The sequence below is a fragment of the Nomascus leucogenys genome, chromosome 2, assembly GCF_006542625.1.
Source record: "Nomascus leucogenys isolate Asia chromosome 2, Asia_NLE_v1, whole genome shotgun sequence".
Taxonomy (NCBI): domain Eukaryota; kingdom Metazoa; phylum Chordata; class Mammalia; order Primates; family Hylobatidae; genus Nomascus; species Nomascus leucogenys.
This window is the reverse complement of record NC_044382.1, coordinates 103,399,528-103,415,336: the sequence shown is the minus strand read 5'-3', so window position 1 is coordinate 103,415,336 and position 15,809 is coordinate 103,399,528. Positions and strand designations below refer to the sequence as shown.

The 15,809-nt window shown below is 35.0% G+C and overlaps 1 protein-coding gene across 4 annotated transcripts in view; it reads left to right on the top strand.

Annotated features, from left to right (window-relative positions):
• Nucleotides 1–15,809, top strand: part of MCTP1 (multiple C2 and transmembrane domain containing 1) — a 596,589-nt gene that overhangs the window by 420,077 nt on the left and 160,703 nt on the right. For all 4 annotated transcript variants that reach the window (XM_030816935.1, XM_030816928.1, XM_030816920.1 and 1 more), the window contains 5 exons: nucleotides 6,737–6,839; nucleotides 8,556–8,658; nucleotides 9,012–9,113; nucleotides 9,494–9,568; nucleotides 11,567–11,686. In XM_030816935.1, coding sequence (XP_030672795.1) covers nucleotides 6,737–6,839; nucleotides 8,556–8,658; nucleotides 9,012–9,113; nucleotides 9,494–9,568; nucleotides 11,567–11,686 — 503 coding nt within the window. The remainder of the gene's footprint in view (nucleotides 1–6,736; nucleotides 6,840–8,555; nucleotides 8,659–9,011; nucleotides 9,114–9,493; nucleotides 9,569–11,566; nucleotides 11,687–15,809) is intronic.

Genomic DNA, 15,809 nt, shown 5'->3' with positions numbered 1-15,809 from the left:
GCTACATAATCTTTGATTACTCCAGTGTTAACAGGTCATGGATTTATTATTTCTAGTGAATTAATAAATATTTTTAATGTTTTCATTTCTAACATGGGTACGTTTTGATAGATATAGCCCACAGAAAAACTCTTTGAGATCCTCAGTAATTTTTAAGAGTTCCTAAGATCAAAATGTTTAAGAATTATTGCTGTTAGACAATGATTATCAATTAGGAGGAGGGTAGTATTGCCCCAGGGGATGTCTGGAGATTTTTGAGGGAATTTTAGTTGCCATAATGACTGGGGAGCATACTGGTGTTTGGTAGCTGGGGTTGGGGATGCTAAATGTCCTACATAATGAAAATTTACATAATGAAAATTTAATCCTGCATTTAAATATAGATATTGATATACATTTAAAATCTGTTTCATGATTGTCTGAGCCTAGATTACATCCTGAAATACATAGTATTATTGATTCAAGCCTTGCAAATGGCTGCCATTTCACACAGTATACACCAAAGACCTTAAGATGGTGTCCAAGGCACTTAATTACCTTATTCCCCATTACTTCTCTGACATCTTCTACTAACCTTCCCATTGCACACCCTGCCCCAGTATCAGAGGCCTCAAGCACACCAGGCTTTTGGTCTAGCTCTTTCTCTACCTGGATCACTTTTCTCCAGAAGTGTTTCTCTACTTTTCTCCACTTTTCTACTTGGCTACTCCTTTATCCCCTTCAGTTCTTTGCTCAGACCTCACCTTCTCTATGAGGCCTATTCCAACCACCCCAATTAAATCTATAAGCAGTGCCCCTCCTCTACCCTCTCCAAACCCCTTTTCTTACTCTATTTTTTTCTGTTTTTTTATTAACACGTAGCAGTCTCTAACATACGATATATCTAGTAACTATGTTCAGTATTTATTCTCTTTCTCCTCCATTCCCACTATAAGTAAATTTGAAGACAGCGGACACATTTCCCTTTTCTGTTCATATGGCCTGGCACGTAATAGGCACTCAATAAATATTTGTTGAATAAATCAATGTATGATTTTATTGTAAACAACTTTCTATTTAGTCCTCCTTTATAATACAGTTCTGGTATTATATTAAAATTTGAAATTGTGTGTCAGTCAGTTTTATTCCAGGCTAGTAAAGAGGACATTACAAAATCTTCAATATGAAAAAAAAGTATTATATCTAGTAGGTTGAAAGCCACAACTCTAGGGTGTCAATTTTCTTGCCATAATGAAATCTGCTTCATGACTCAGTGAGAAAAAAGAAGTCTTATTATTATTATTCAGTCCCAGAATCAGACCCAGTGGGGACCTAGTTAAAAGTGTGAGTTAATGTAATTCTACCTATCAGATGTTTAAAATATGTTTAGGTCAGTTGATGGAAAAGGATAAGGTCAAAGCCCCATCTCCAGTGATAAAGGGAGGATGGAAGATGTCTTCAACATATGCCGCTTTCTGTTCTGGTGGACACGATGGAATTCCCTCAACTATAACATTATTATACGTTATGATTGAAATTCCAGTTTCTATAAGGGATAGATGGCAACCTTGATTATATATATTTTTTTTTTCTTTTTTTTTTTTTTGAGACGGAGTCTCGCTCTGTCGCCCAGGCTGGAGTGCAGTGGCGCGATCTCGGCTCACTGCAAGCTCCGCCTCCCGGGTTCACGCCATTCTCCCGCCTCAGCCTCTCCGAGCAGCTGGGACTACAGGTGCCCGCCACCACGCCCAGCTAATTTTTTTTGTATTTTTAGTAGAGACGGGGTTTCACCGTGGTCTCGATCTCCTGACCTCGTGATCCGCCCGCCTCGGCCTCCCAAAGTGCTGGGATTACAAGCGTGAGCCACTGCGCCCGGCCTGATTATATTTTTTAAAAGATTAAAATATGGTTATTTCAAACTGTGGCAACTGAGAAAATTAAATGAAAGAACTTAATTTGTACAAGGTAGGCTCAAAACAAAAGGCCCCCATGGGTATGAATTGCTTTCCATGCTATTGAAAGCCTTCTGTGTTTTCAGACCTGGCAACAAAGAGGTGGTCACTGGGTCCCCATACACACACATTTTTATAACACATCACATCCAGCAAACTGTGCTACTTGTCAGCAGCAAAATGACCCTGGACAAAGCCCACCACTGATGAATCAGGATTAACTCTATATTCCAGGAGCAAGAATATCATTCAGTATCTTTTGAGTGACTTTAATGCTCAAACCAGTAGTTTGTACAAACTGAAGTCATCCACTTGCCCACAAAACAGGTAGCAAGTGAGCAGGGGCGGTACAGACTTTCTCACAGTTCTTTATCAATGTGTCAGTGTCGTGACCTCAAAGAGCAAGGACTAAGAGTGAGAGAGACTTAGCCAGTCAGTGCACCCCATTTAATCCTTGGTGCCATTTTGAAGATTGCCAGAAAAGATGCCCATTGGAGACAATTCTGATGTTTGTTTTATTGTTGTAGAAATGGCTTTTCAACCCCCAAAAAAGGATTGGGACCATAGAATATATGCTTTAAATTCTGTTATAGATTCTGTTTTATGAGTTAGGGTAAAAGAGTCTCTCAAGTGTTAATTCTCATGGGAGACTTAAAAAAAAACAAAGATCCATAGGAAAAAATAGCCCTTAGTATTTAACTAGATTATAGATAAAAGTATGAGTCTTAATGTAATATTTTTATGTGTCTAGTTTATAGTAGTTAGGTAACACATATCTAGGTTTTTGTATTATAGAGACTATTAAAGGAATATACAAATACATTTAAGCAAAATATTCCTCATCATAAAATGTCAGCCTACTTTTTATGTCATTATCCTTCGCTTTTAAAAGCACTGTGATAGAGCTGTACAATCACCATAGATCACCAGAGTCATAGCCACTGGAAAAGTCTTTGCTTCCTTTCCCTCTTTATGTTCTGGAGTTATAGAATGGCATGCCTCCTTCTCCTTGCTCCTGTTGCACCCTTCACATACCTTTATTACAGCCCTTACAACTCTGCATCATAATTGTGTATTTACATGTCTATCGTGTCCTCTAAACTGTGCATGCCTTGAGAGCTGGACTATGTCTTAATCATACTTATAATTCTGAGGTGAGCAGAGCAGCCACTCAATAAGTAATGAATGCTTCAAAAAGCATTCCTATTTCTCTCTAGAAAATTGTCAACATGGAAAATTGCCGTGTCCTCAAGGAACGCTGATTTCCTTCCTAGCTGTCATGGTGGTTAAAGCAATCAATCCCACAGCCCCTGCTCTCAACCAGCACTGCCACCATTCTGTTTTCTATCCAAACCAAATTCTCCAGTTTCTAGCATTGCTAAGGAGAGGGATTGACTCTTTTTAGCCAAAATAATAGGGCTTCAGGAAGAGCCAGTTGACACCCACAGGTCTGCTTTAGTCTTGTGACAAAAATGAGTGAGAGAGAGACAATGGATTATATAATCTGTGTTCTCATATATTTAGGCTCTCAAAAATTATCAGAAACAAAATATCCTTCAACTTTGGATGCTGCCTTCATTCTTTGCACTTCTAGCCACACGGTATTGAATAAAAACATTGCAGAGGACTGCTTTATATCACTGTCTGGAACTTTGCAGAATATAGTGCACTTTAGAGACATCAACTTCATCCTAGAGTCCATCCCATAACCCAGGTACTCCCAGCAAGCAGAGCGGCCTATCAGAGGGCCTAAATGGAATGATAAAAGGATGAAAGGAAGGAATAATTACGGAGCTAATTAATGGTTAGGTCCATCACTAGTATTTCTCTGATTGGTTTTGTGTATTTAAGTGGCAGATAATCAAAGCTGTAAAATTTAGGTCTGAAAAGCCAGTCATTTAAAGGATTATTTAGCAAACCAGATAAGCATATTAACTATGTGTAGTCACTTTTTAAAAATACAACTGTAGTCCATGCTTTTTAGTGGTAAGTTTACAGAGTTTGATGTTGTACATTTACTATTATTTTGGTTGAAATTGCCATAATTTTTAATTGCCCTTGAATCATGCAGTGACAGGAGGATACTTCCTAAATAAGTCAAACATAACATAGTGTGGAAAGACCTGATGTTAGCATCCATTAATGATAACTGTAAAAAGATAACTTTTTAAAAGGAAAAGATGAATAGAAATTAAACATAAAATTGCCTGCTTTCTCCTTAACTTAAACTTTCCTCTTTGTCAGATTCTAGAAATATGTAGTCTTAGCACCTTGTTGAATGCTTATTCTCCTTGGAAAAAAAAAAAAAAAAAAAAGAACTGGCTTGGCTAAGCTCAGTGAATTGTTTTTCAGCATCAAATAATAATATGAGGGTATATTAGGTGATTAAATATTGACGTCTGCAAATCCTATTGATTCTCCCTTCAAAATATATCCAGAATCTAACCACGTTCCACCACCTAGATTATTGCAATTGCCTCCTAACTCTTCTTCCTACCCCTCCATTGTCCTTTCTCTACCTTATTTTCCAAATAGCAGCCATTAGAGCATGTCACTCCTCAAATCAAATCCCTCAAAACCTCCCCCATTAATGAGAGTTAAAGCCAAGTTTTTTCAGAGACCTGCCACTCTCTCCAGACCTCTCTGTGTCACCTACTACCACCCATGCAACCCCCCGCCTGTCCGATCTCCCCAAAACCTTCCTCCAGCCACACTGGCTTCCTGGATATTCCTGGAAATGCCTGGCACAGCCACTTCTCTGGTCTTTCCACTGTCGGTTCCTCTGGGTCACCCAAGGCTCACCTCCTTCATTTCTTTGCCTGCATGTCACTGTCTTAGCACGACTTTCTCTGTAGCCCTTTTAAAAACTGCATGTACACACCAACACTCCCTTTTACCTTTCCCATCTTTATTTTTTCCCATAGTATTTATCACCTTCTAAGATACTATAAAATGTATTTATTGTCTGTCTTCTGCTTCAATGTAAACTCCATGAAGTCAGGGATTTTTTAAAAATTGTTTAATTCACTGCTGTTTCCCCAGCAAATAGAACACTGCCTGCTACAAGGTAAGTAATAAATATATGTTAGTTGATTGAACCGACAGTCAAAACATTACCCAGCATTTCCTATGCGTGTGACCTACTAACTACTTAAGATGTGGTACCGTTATTTTGAAAGGTGTTGCCTAGTATCTTACATTTAACTCTGTTTGGAAAACTGTTTGAATCTGCCTGCTTATGCTTATATCTGAATTCTATGGGAGAAAATAAAGTTGTGGATGTGCCACATAAAACCCGTTGTAATGTGTTTTAATGAACAAAATATTCCTTTTTGAACACTATCTTCCATGGGGTGTGTGAGTTGAAAGTGAGGATGGTAACATGTAGGCAAGAGGATAAAGACGATTGGAGGAAAAAAAGATAATACAGATCCTAAGCCAGAAGTACAATTTTCACCAGACCTTTAAGACTTCCAGTTCTCTATTCTTTATTTAAAATTATTCCCAAGACCCAAAATTGAGAAGACTACCATGATGTTAAATTATGCAATTATCCTGGGATACATAAGGCCACTGAACTAACACATACATATTAAATCTCTTTTTTAATATAAAGTTAATAAATTAAAGGTGAGTCAAAGTTTGTACAGCTCATTTTAAGAATTGCAATATGGAAAGTAAATACACTGCTGTATGGGAATACATAGCTTATCTGTCACTGATAGCTAATGAATTCCTTCCCATTAAAATTTAATTGAAAATCTTCAATGATATTTAAGCTTTTGCAGAAGTGTAAACTACTGTGACTACAATTCACAACGCATTTAAAACAATTATTCTTTATCATTAAAGTTAATAATATGCACATTAACCTCTTATGTAGTCTAAATCAATATTGTAGTTTAAAAGATATGACCTCTGGACAGCTTTGTCTAAATATTGATTTCATTGTCATTTGTATAAGGTATCAAACAAATTACATGCTGCACTAATATCATTAATGCTGCCCCCATAGAGCCTCTGACTTTATGGGTTCTTATAATACAGGGCATAACATTACAAAAATATTGAGGACTTCACAAAATGTAATTGCCGAAAGGATGAGATTTGAGTATGGCGGGACAGACTTGTTATTCCAAATCCTTTATTTTCAGTGAACAGAAAAAAAAAATACTGCTCTTTAACATGCATATTGGTTGTTGATGTTTAGTTTCAAATGGTAGATTTTTTTCTGCCTTGGAGAGTCTAATTTACCTTCTTGTGATGTCATAGATATCTCAGAAGAAAGTAACCCAATCTTAGTCCAATTAAAATATTATAATTTTGCAATATAGTAGTTTTTCCAAAATAAACCTGATTAGAAATCCCTGTTACAAGTTAATAGTTAATCAGATGAGTTGAAAAAATATATGCCTTAGAGTAAAGGGGCTGAACTTTTCAAATGGCTCTTACAGATTTCTGTAAAAACTGATTTAGGGATGGACATGCATCACATTCTCCATCATAATTGCCAGTTATAGAATTATTTTTGCTTTAAAAAATTGCAAATTGAAGTGCCAGCTATATAATTTTGTCTCTTTTACTTTTTTCAGTCTCTAAATTGCTATGAATCATAACAATTGCTAACATCAACCAGTTACATCTAACTCTATTTTGATGGTGGTTTCTTTTTTTAATTTTTAAAATTGTACTTCACTTTTTTGTTTACTATAAAACTTTTTGCAAAAGAGATATGGTCATGATCTTGACACTGTGAACTGTGGGTGCTAGGTACACTAAAAATATTTACCAAAAATCTCTTGTAGGAAAAAGTGACCCATTTTGTGTGGTAGAACTGAACAACGATAGACTGCTAACACATACTGTCTACAAAAATCTCAATCCTGAGTGGAATAAAGTCTTCACGTTGTAAGTAGGCATTTCTTTGGGCTCTGAATCCAAAATTGTGTTAACTTTGATTTATTTTTGAGGGTTTTTAAAAAAATGTGTGTGTTTATTCTTAACTGATTCACAACTCAATGCATCTGGCCTGCCTTTGCTAACAACAATGAATTTTCCTCTTACCTTCCTGAAAGTGAAACCTGGGGGAAAGGGTATGGCATTTTTCTTTGTTTTCACAGACATTTTTTAAAACTGTGCTTTTTATATGATTTGGCTAAGGATTTTGCTTCCATTAACTGAATCACCATACCGCTTCTTCCTTTTATACTTTCTATTGAAATTCTTTCCAATTGCATTGACACCAAGGAAGACAAAGCTCTATTTGTTCCATTGCTGAAATCAGCAAACAATCCAGTCTCGAATTCGGCAGATGCTTTAGTTTTGGTTCTTTTCATTTTAGCACAATGAGAATATTAAGTATTGTCCTAGATACCAAAATACCCTATGAGTTAATTTTCCTTTTGTTTTAGAAAGTTTGTAAACCTTTTCAGTCATACACTGTAAAAGCTGCCAGTGCTACACTATAGTAACTCCTAAGTTCGGTTTTTTAAACAGGGCTTTTGAAATGAACTCTGAACAAAGGAAAATTCTCCAAACACAAGTACTTCTTTAAAGTTTTCTAACATAATTCTATTTTTTTGTATATGAAAAACTGTGAAATTCTTCATCAATTTATTATGTCTCTGCTCAAGAGCCGGTAACTGATCAGCTTTAACTGTCTGACCAATTTATTTTTAAGGAATTCCACATTTTTATAAGAGATAAAAGCCTGGTCAGGAGACTTGTACTCCGAAGAAGATTGCGGAGAGTGTTTTTCTCCAGAATGCATAACTGAATGAATGGGTTTGATTATTATCAAAGCCATTAATTGATTGTGCCCTGATAAAGCCTCTCCTCACATATGGTTGCAATTTTTTCAGTAATGAATATATTCGCTTTATTGTTTTCTCTTAATTCATGTTTTCTTGGTAAACAGTTTGATCAAAAAATAAATGCTGTCAACAATTTGCACTTATTTTCCAGAAACAAAAATATGAAGAGCTCACACAGTTGTTTATTAATATATGTTGTCTTTGGAACATAATGGAACACTGCTTAATTTCTAAATTCCAGGGTGGTACAATAACTATATGTTACATTTTTTCCGTTCTGTTTTCTGTGCTTGTTAATTTTTACTATAAATCTAACTAAGTCAATGATTTAGTGAGAGCTATAAACAAACAGGAGATGTCCTATTATTATAAAAAAGAGTAATTACATAAAATATACTGTAACGTTTGCTGATATCAAACCTGGTGGTGTTTTATGTAGGGATAATGGGAAGGTATGAATTGTGATAATTAGAAGAAGGGAAAGTCTAAAAACTACCAGTGCTACTTCTTGATTTTTTAAATAACTTATTCTGTGCCCATTCAGATGGGAAATTATATTTCATTAAAAAATCATAACTTGAAATTACAATGGTGTTTAAAGTTACAGATAATAGAACCATCACTGTAGTTGACTTAGGTGCATTATGGGAAATTCTGTCAGATACCAAGCTACCTTGTGTATGTGTGTAGGCAAATAGCATGCTTACAAACACACACAAAATCAGCTGGAGCTATCTAAATTTTCAAAACTATTCTTGTTCTTGTTTCCTACTGATGAAATCTTTTTTTCTTACATATATTTATTATGCAGCAACATTAAAGATATCCATTCAGTTCTTGAAGTGACAGTTTATGATGAAGATCGGGATCGAAGTGCTGACTTTCTGGGCAAAGTTGCTATACCATTGCTGTCTGTAAGTTTTTTTCACCTGACACACTGTTCTGTGTTGCTTTTGCTCACGGAAAAAAAAAAAAAAAAAAAAAAAAAGAAAAGAAAACTCTTAGCTCTGTGTCTGTCATTTCTCAACCAAGGTCTGTAATAAGAACACTAAAAATTTTAACATACTCAATTCACGGCCATGTTGAATCCCATGATAGTTAATTTTTCCTGACAGACTTGATCCTGGTAATGAACAGGTACTTGTCAGAATTGCCACAGTTGTTTTGGGTTCTCTGTCAGTTTCAGCAGCTGGGGGTCAAAGGTCACTGAGGGAGTGTATTCAGTAGAGACCGCGAGACAGACGGCTGTCATGTCCTTTTCCCGCAGATTCAAAATGGTGAACAGAAAGCCTACGTCTTGAAAAACAAGCAGCTGACAGGGCCAACAAAGGGGGTCATCTATCTTGAAATAGATGTGATTTTTAATGCTGTAAGTCTTAACTTTGGCTTTTTTGTACTGCTAAAGAGTTCAGTTTCATGAAAGCTTTTGTTCCTGATTTGTAGAGAATTTCTGTCATTCCTCATTTTCTCTAAACCTTCATGTGTCCTGGAGAATACGCTTCTGCCACTGCCTGGCACACCCACACTTTCTGTTATAGTTGGCGAATGCTGCTGCGGTTGTGTTCTGGCCGCTGCCTGCCGGCATAAGAAAGGGAAGCGCATGCATGTGCAACTGTATACATTTATATTTTATGAGCACAGCAGCCAGGACTTTGAAACTTTAGAAATTATTGCAAATTGAACCGCGTGAAAAACTTGTAAACATTTGTAATATATTAATCCATAACAGACACATATGTTGATGTATAGGTGAAAGCCAGCTTACGAACATTAATACCCAAAGAACAGAAGTACATTGAAGAGGAAAACAGACTCTCTAAACAGGTAAAAAGCAAGAAAAGATTAATCCCTCTGGGAAGACCTGATTATATCTGTAAAACATCTAAGTAAATTCAAATAAACTTTAAAGGTATGGAGGGGGGAAGACTGGAATTTTTGATCATCTACTTATTGAAAATGGCGCTTTCTTTCATTCTTTCTGATTCTTTCTTCCTTCCTTTCTTTAAAAGATCAAACGAGGACAATACCAAACTAATAAATTGGATGGGGGTGGTCAGAAAGGAAAGGGGATACTGTAGGTAATGCATATAATGGATATGTATTCATGCGTTAGCAAAAGAATGATCATTTTGAACATAAAATGCAATTTGATTGCCATGGAATGTGTAAACGAGAACACCAAAAGCGGAGGTTCAAATATATGTCCAGACCACCCACAGGTATGATGCAGGTGTGTGTAAAGCGAGCCCAGCATAAGCTCTTCCCTCTAATCCAGATGCGAGGAGGCTCCATCTTCTAAGGGAAACCTTCCTGCTAATTAGATTTTAACTATGATCTTTCAGAAGTAAACTTTTATTATTTTTAGCTAAGAAAGTTAGTCAGGAAATATGATTTTTCTATCATGAAGGGAATTTAAATTGAGCGTGATATCTATTGCTTATAATTTTAAATTAGGCTTAATATTAAGTTTTTAAAAAGTGCTAAACCACCCCTTTTAAAAACGTTTACATCTGATTCACAGAGCTAAACTAAAATGTATTTGTTACAGCTAAAATGTTTACCGAACATATTTATGCCTTGAAATATTTAATAATTTTTGTAATATTAGAAGCCTAAATATATTTTTACTCTTAATAAATTCAGCAAAACAATGGAGTATTTGGTGGTTTAAAGGAAGTATGTGAGTTACAAATGCAATATCTAAGTAGAAATGTAAATAACATTTCACCACAATTATACATAAAAGTAGTTCTTAATGTAAGGTGATAGGGGCAAAGAAGGAAATCTAAGAGATAGACTCTACTTTGCCTGCAAGGAATTTCAATTTTAGCAACTTGTTAAAACTGGCATGCACATACATGTATGTATATTTACACATATATATATTTTTTCCATATGACCTCAGTAAACTTTACATAGCTACTTCCTTAAAATATCAGATCAATGTTGAAGTATATTGGGAGTTGCAAAATGTTAACTTGCAGACATATAATTATTCTAATTATTAATATAGCTGTGGTAATTTTTTGAACCATCAAATTATACATGGGCTATTCTTTTTTACAGTTGTGGTCATGCCTTAATTTTAAATTTTAATTTCTAATTATATCAATTTTCCTATACTTGTTTTAATAAGAAATTTTGTAAAGCACTTGGTTACCATACATTTTTCCCTACTTCCAAAATTATGAAAAAATAATGAGAAAATATAGGTTAAATTTATTGTGAGAGAGATACAGATATAGATAGAAGATAGATAGATAGATAGATGATAGATAGATAATATGATAGAATGTGATAGATAATATGATAGAATATATAGATAGATAATAGAATGGGAGGAATTCTACTAAAATGGTGAAAACATTTTGTTGTCTATAAAAAAGCAATTCTGGATAGGTTTTTCTACACGATCTTAAATAAAAACATTTCAACTTCACTTTGAAATGTCTTGAAATTAAACCATTTGATGAATCTTAAAACCACAATAAGATTTAAGAGTTTAAAATTAATAAAGGTGCATAGTATGTAAGTAGCAAAAAAAAATTTTAGTCTGTTAGAAATTTTTTTTTCTTGCGAGCAAAGGTAGTCCAACCTACATGTTAACATTATTTTAAAAATTGTATTTAGTTAAGAAGGCAGTTCTTTCCACTTGCTCAGAAATAAATTCTTTAACTTATGAGCCAAATTGTTTGGTATGTTCTTGTAACTTTATTAACTTTCTGAATCCTTTTTAAGTCACAATAAGCTTGAAGAATTTTGCAGTATATCTGATGGTTTTTAGTCTTGCAAAGTATAATAATATTTTCATTTTCCTTACAGCTGCTACTAAGAAACTTTATCAGAATGAAACGTTGTGTCATGGTGCTGGTAAATGCTGCATACTACGTTAATAGTTGCTTTGATTGGGATTCACCCCCAAGGAGTCTCGCTGCTTTTGTGGTATGATCATACTGTATTACTTACATTGTTATTCATTAAATTCAGTAATCATAGCTGCATGTTTCTGTGGCTATAGTAACAGTTATGTTGATGTGGCCATTTTAAAACTCCTATTTTAAGACTTGACTGGACAGATTTGCCGTGGGCAGGAACCTGATGGATTGTACAAGGTCTGAGTCTAAGAATACATTTTCCCCCCTCAGATTTCCGGAACGCAAGACATCTCAGCCAATGTATCATTTTCTCTGTGACAGTTAAAAAGTAAAATTTTACATATTGCATAATTCCAAACCCCAATAGGACAGCCAAGAAAAGTCCTCCATGTGAAAAATAATAATAGTAATAATCTCGACCATTCTCAATTTGATTTTATTTGTCCTATAGTTATTTTTTTTCAAGATATGAAAATCATTGGTAGTAGAATGCTACCAGCGCTACTTGGTAATGCTTTAACATGTGATTCAATTGGAAGTGGATGTGACCTATTTAAGAGATGTTTTATTATTTCTGAGATTTCTAGCTTTTAAAAAGTCACAAGTGAGAATTCGATAGATCCAAAGCGTCCTTTAATATGTTCGTCTTGTGGCCTTTTACTTTGATTGTTTAAAAACTGCTGATGAGACCAACTGGCAGAGCTAGAAAATCCAAAAGAATACTTTGCTCTGAGCTTTAGCTGGGATTTTCTTCTCTCACATTATTTTGGCTTATTCAGGATTTCAGTTTGAAGTTTAAGTAGAGTCGTTCTTTTGAAATCCTTTATTTTATTTTCATGTTTGTTCAGATATGAGTACCTTATGCTTCCTTATAGTTGCCAGTTTAGCAGAATATGACTTTATTATGGGGGCTTACAAGAAAAGCCTTAATTATAGTAACAAATCTACATTTTAGTATTACCATTCAAATGAGTGTATGCACATCTGTTTAGTACTTTGAGCTCTGTCTTCCTCTCAGGCCTTGTATGGGACTTTCATTAATGTCTGAGCACATGGAACAAAGAGTGTGTATGTCCCTTTGTGTTGTAAGTTACCAGAAAGTTAGGCAGCCTGCTTCCCATAGACATGTTGTTGTCTCCCTAAAGAAAGCAGTTGTCATTATCATTAAGTTTTAGAAAAAAAATCTCTCTGTCTCTCTCAATATTCTTTTTGTAGCTCCTTGTTATAATAAATATATTGTGGTGCTATTAAGCAAACTTTATTCTGATTTTTCCCTAGCCAGGAGGTACTTTTACATTGATGAGAAAAAATGATACTGAGTTTCTATGTCTATTTTAGACTATTACTTCCAGGTTCTATGGGGTCATATAACAGATGCAAAAAAAAATTGTCCTGTAAAGATCGTGCTGCCATTTTTGATTCACTCCTTCCAAAATCATTCCTCACAGCTGTTTGTAAAATTTGAAAAAAACAGAAATGTGTATAATTGTATTATTTGTTCAGCAACATTCATTTTGAACACTTTAGCATTTACAGTGTATTGTGTAAGTCTTCATAAACTTCTGACTTCCAGAGGTCACTTGCATAAAATGAAATTCAAGATGGCAGCCTTTTTTTTGCAATTTCCTTTTGATTTAAAAAAAAAAACTCAGGCACTGGAATTCTGACCGAATTAGGTACATTTACATGATATTACTTGAGTGATTCGACTGTAAGGGGGTCAAATTTCACTGGAGAAGAAATGTAATAATATTTCCCTTAGCTGGTAGTCAGTGTCTGATGGATTCAGTCCTATGAAACACAAGCTGAATGCAAGAGGCTTGCAAAAAAAAAAAAAAAGAGGGAATCAGGCATAGTAAAGGTGGGAAGGGGCCTGCTGACACGGGTGGTGAGAAAAGAGAACACAAACTACAATGCGAACACACAGTAAGAGTACTTTGGAGAAGAACCCATCATATTACCTGTGTTTCGCTGGAAAAAAGAAGCTCTGAATCACATTCTGTTGAATGTGATTAAAACAACTAATAACAAAACCAACTGTCATTTATTAGACCTGCACTGGGAGTTCTATAAGAATGGGAACCCTGCCTTTTTAGCCTAGTACTCCAGCTTCATCTGCACAGTATCTAGCACTTAGTAAGCTCCCAGTATAAATAGCTGACAAAATCAGTTGACCAATCTATGAACCAATCAGTTAATCTGAAATATTTTCTTATGTGGAGAAACTCATTCTTCAATGATGCCAGATAAATAAGGGTTTGCTCTAATGAAGCTAGTTATTAAATCATGATAAACACAGCTTAGTACTATTGTAGCAAATTTTCCTGGAGTTTCCATTTATATTCTAAACTACTTCATAATTCCTTATCAATCATTTATTCTAACCTCTGATTAAGTTCTAATATAAAAATATCCTTCCACAATAATGACAAAAACAACCACTAATATTTGTTAAGCACTTACTATGTGTCAAGGAACTGTTTTACATGCATTAGCGAATTTAATATTCCCAACAACCTTATGAAGTAGATAGTTTTAGTTTTCCAGTATACAGAAGGAAGAAACTGAGGCACAGAAAGGTTAAGCAGCTTGCCCAAGGCCACACAGCAGATATTATTTCCTTTCTAAAAGAGCTTTTAAAATACATATACCTTGTAATTTTAATATCACAGCAGCTCTGAACAAAAACTACTTGGGATATTTATTCATCTTGTAGATATTAAGTTATATATTTAAAAATGAAATGTTTCAAAGATTTCATTGCATAACTAGAGACATTTTAGTCCTGTTTATTGAAAAGAACAGCTTTCCATTAGGAGAAGGATGTGAGCAGTACCCCATTATTACAAACACATTGTTCCCATCGTGCCCTGTTGATGGACCATGGGTCTATTATAATAATATCGGTTCTACTTGACCCACTTTTTTATAAATGCCACCTCCTCACAGAGCACAGGCATTTCTATCATTATGTGGCTTGGTTTTAGGCCCAAGTCAGTAAACTTTATAATGTTTAAGTGCCTTTTTTCTATTCCATTTTAACTTTTCTTTTCTACTTTACTATCCAAAAATAAATGTAGAATAATGAAATAAAAGTAAAAAACAGTCTTTTTTTTTTCTTAATCCCTATGTCGATTAAAGTAGAGAGCACAAGAAATGCAGGCTTAGGACAGGTCCAGCTTCTTTAATACTACCTCTGTGCCATAGGGAAGAGTCAAAGCCAGCTGATAATATTAGAGACAGGCATTGGTCTGGAAGGTGATGGATAAAATATAAGCAGATATGTTTCTGGGCGTGTGCTTATTTTGTGTGCAATGCATTCGGTTTTAAAATTTTACTGTGAATATTGTCTGCCTAAGAATGAACACAGACATGTGTGGTGCAGAAGGCACTGCTCGTCTTTGGGAATCATCTATTGTAGACATAGAAATGTCTCATAAATTGGGCCTAATTTTCATCAGGCTCTTGACCAGACATTTGTGTTCTTGTGGATGTCAGTGGGTGCAACATGGGGGAAGAAAGAGTGCACATTTTCTCTTTCTTTTCAGTACTGTCATTTCTCACTGTAATGAGCACAAAAATAATTGGACAACTGAGCTATCAGTAAAAGGACACACTTCAGCGTGCGTCAAAGAATTATTTTACAGGACAAACTTTAATCTTTAAATGTGATTGTAGATAATTTGTGGTACCATCTGTCCATTTGGAATTGTTTTAGCCTTTTCTGTCGTTATACAGTAAGTGCTGCTGTGTTTAACATTAACATTTGATATTTTACACATTTAATTTCTGTTCTGCTGTGTGGTCCTTGGGGAACGGAGCGCTAGTGCTACATGAGAGAGACAAAGTATTGATCAGTTAACATTTCAGCTACATTTATGTATGTCGCAAAATTAATGAAAATGCCAGACAAAAATGTCAGAGTGCACAAAAAGGTAGAATTTAAATTTGGTACTTTAATGAAAAGTCTTAAGATGTGCATTATCAAAAATGTCCTCTTGCCTTTAAAGTACAATTCCTAACAGAATAACTAAAGGGAGACACATATTTTACTTAGAGGAACAATGAACATGTATTATGAAGGGATGTCAACTCCTCAAAGCACCTTGTGTTCCAAAAATGGCGTGTTTGAATGTTTAATTGTTAGTCATAAAATACATTTCTTTCTGTTCATATCTGGAGGGCTACTG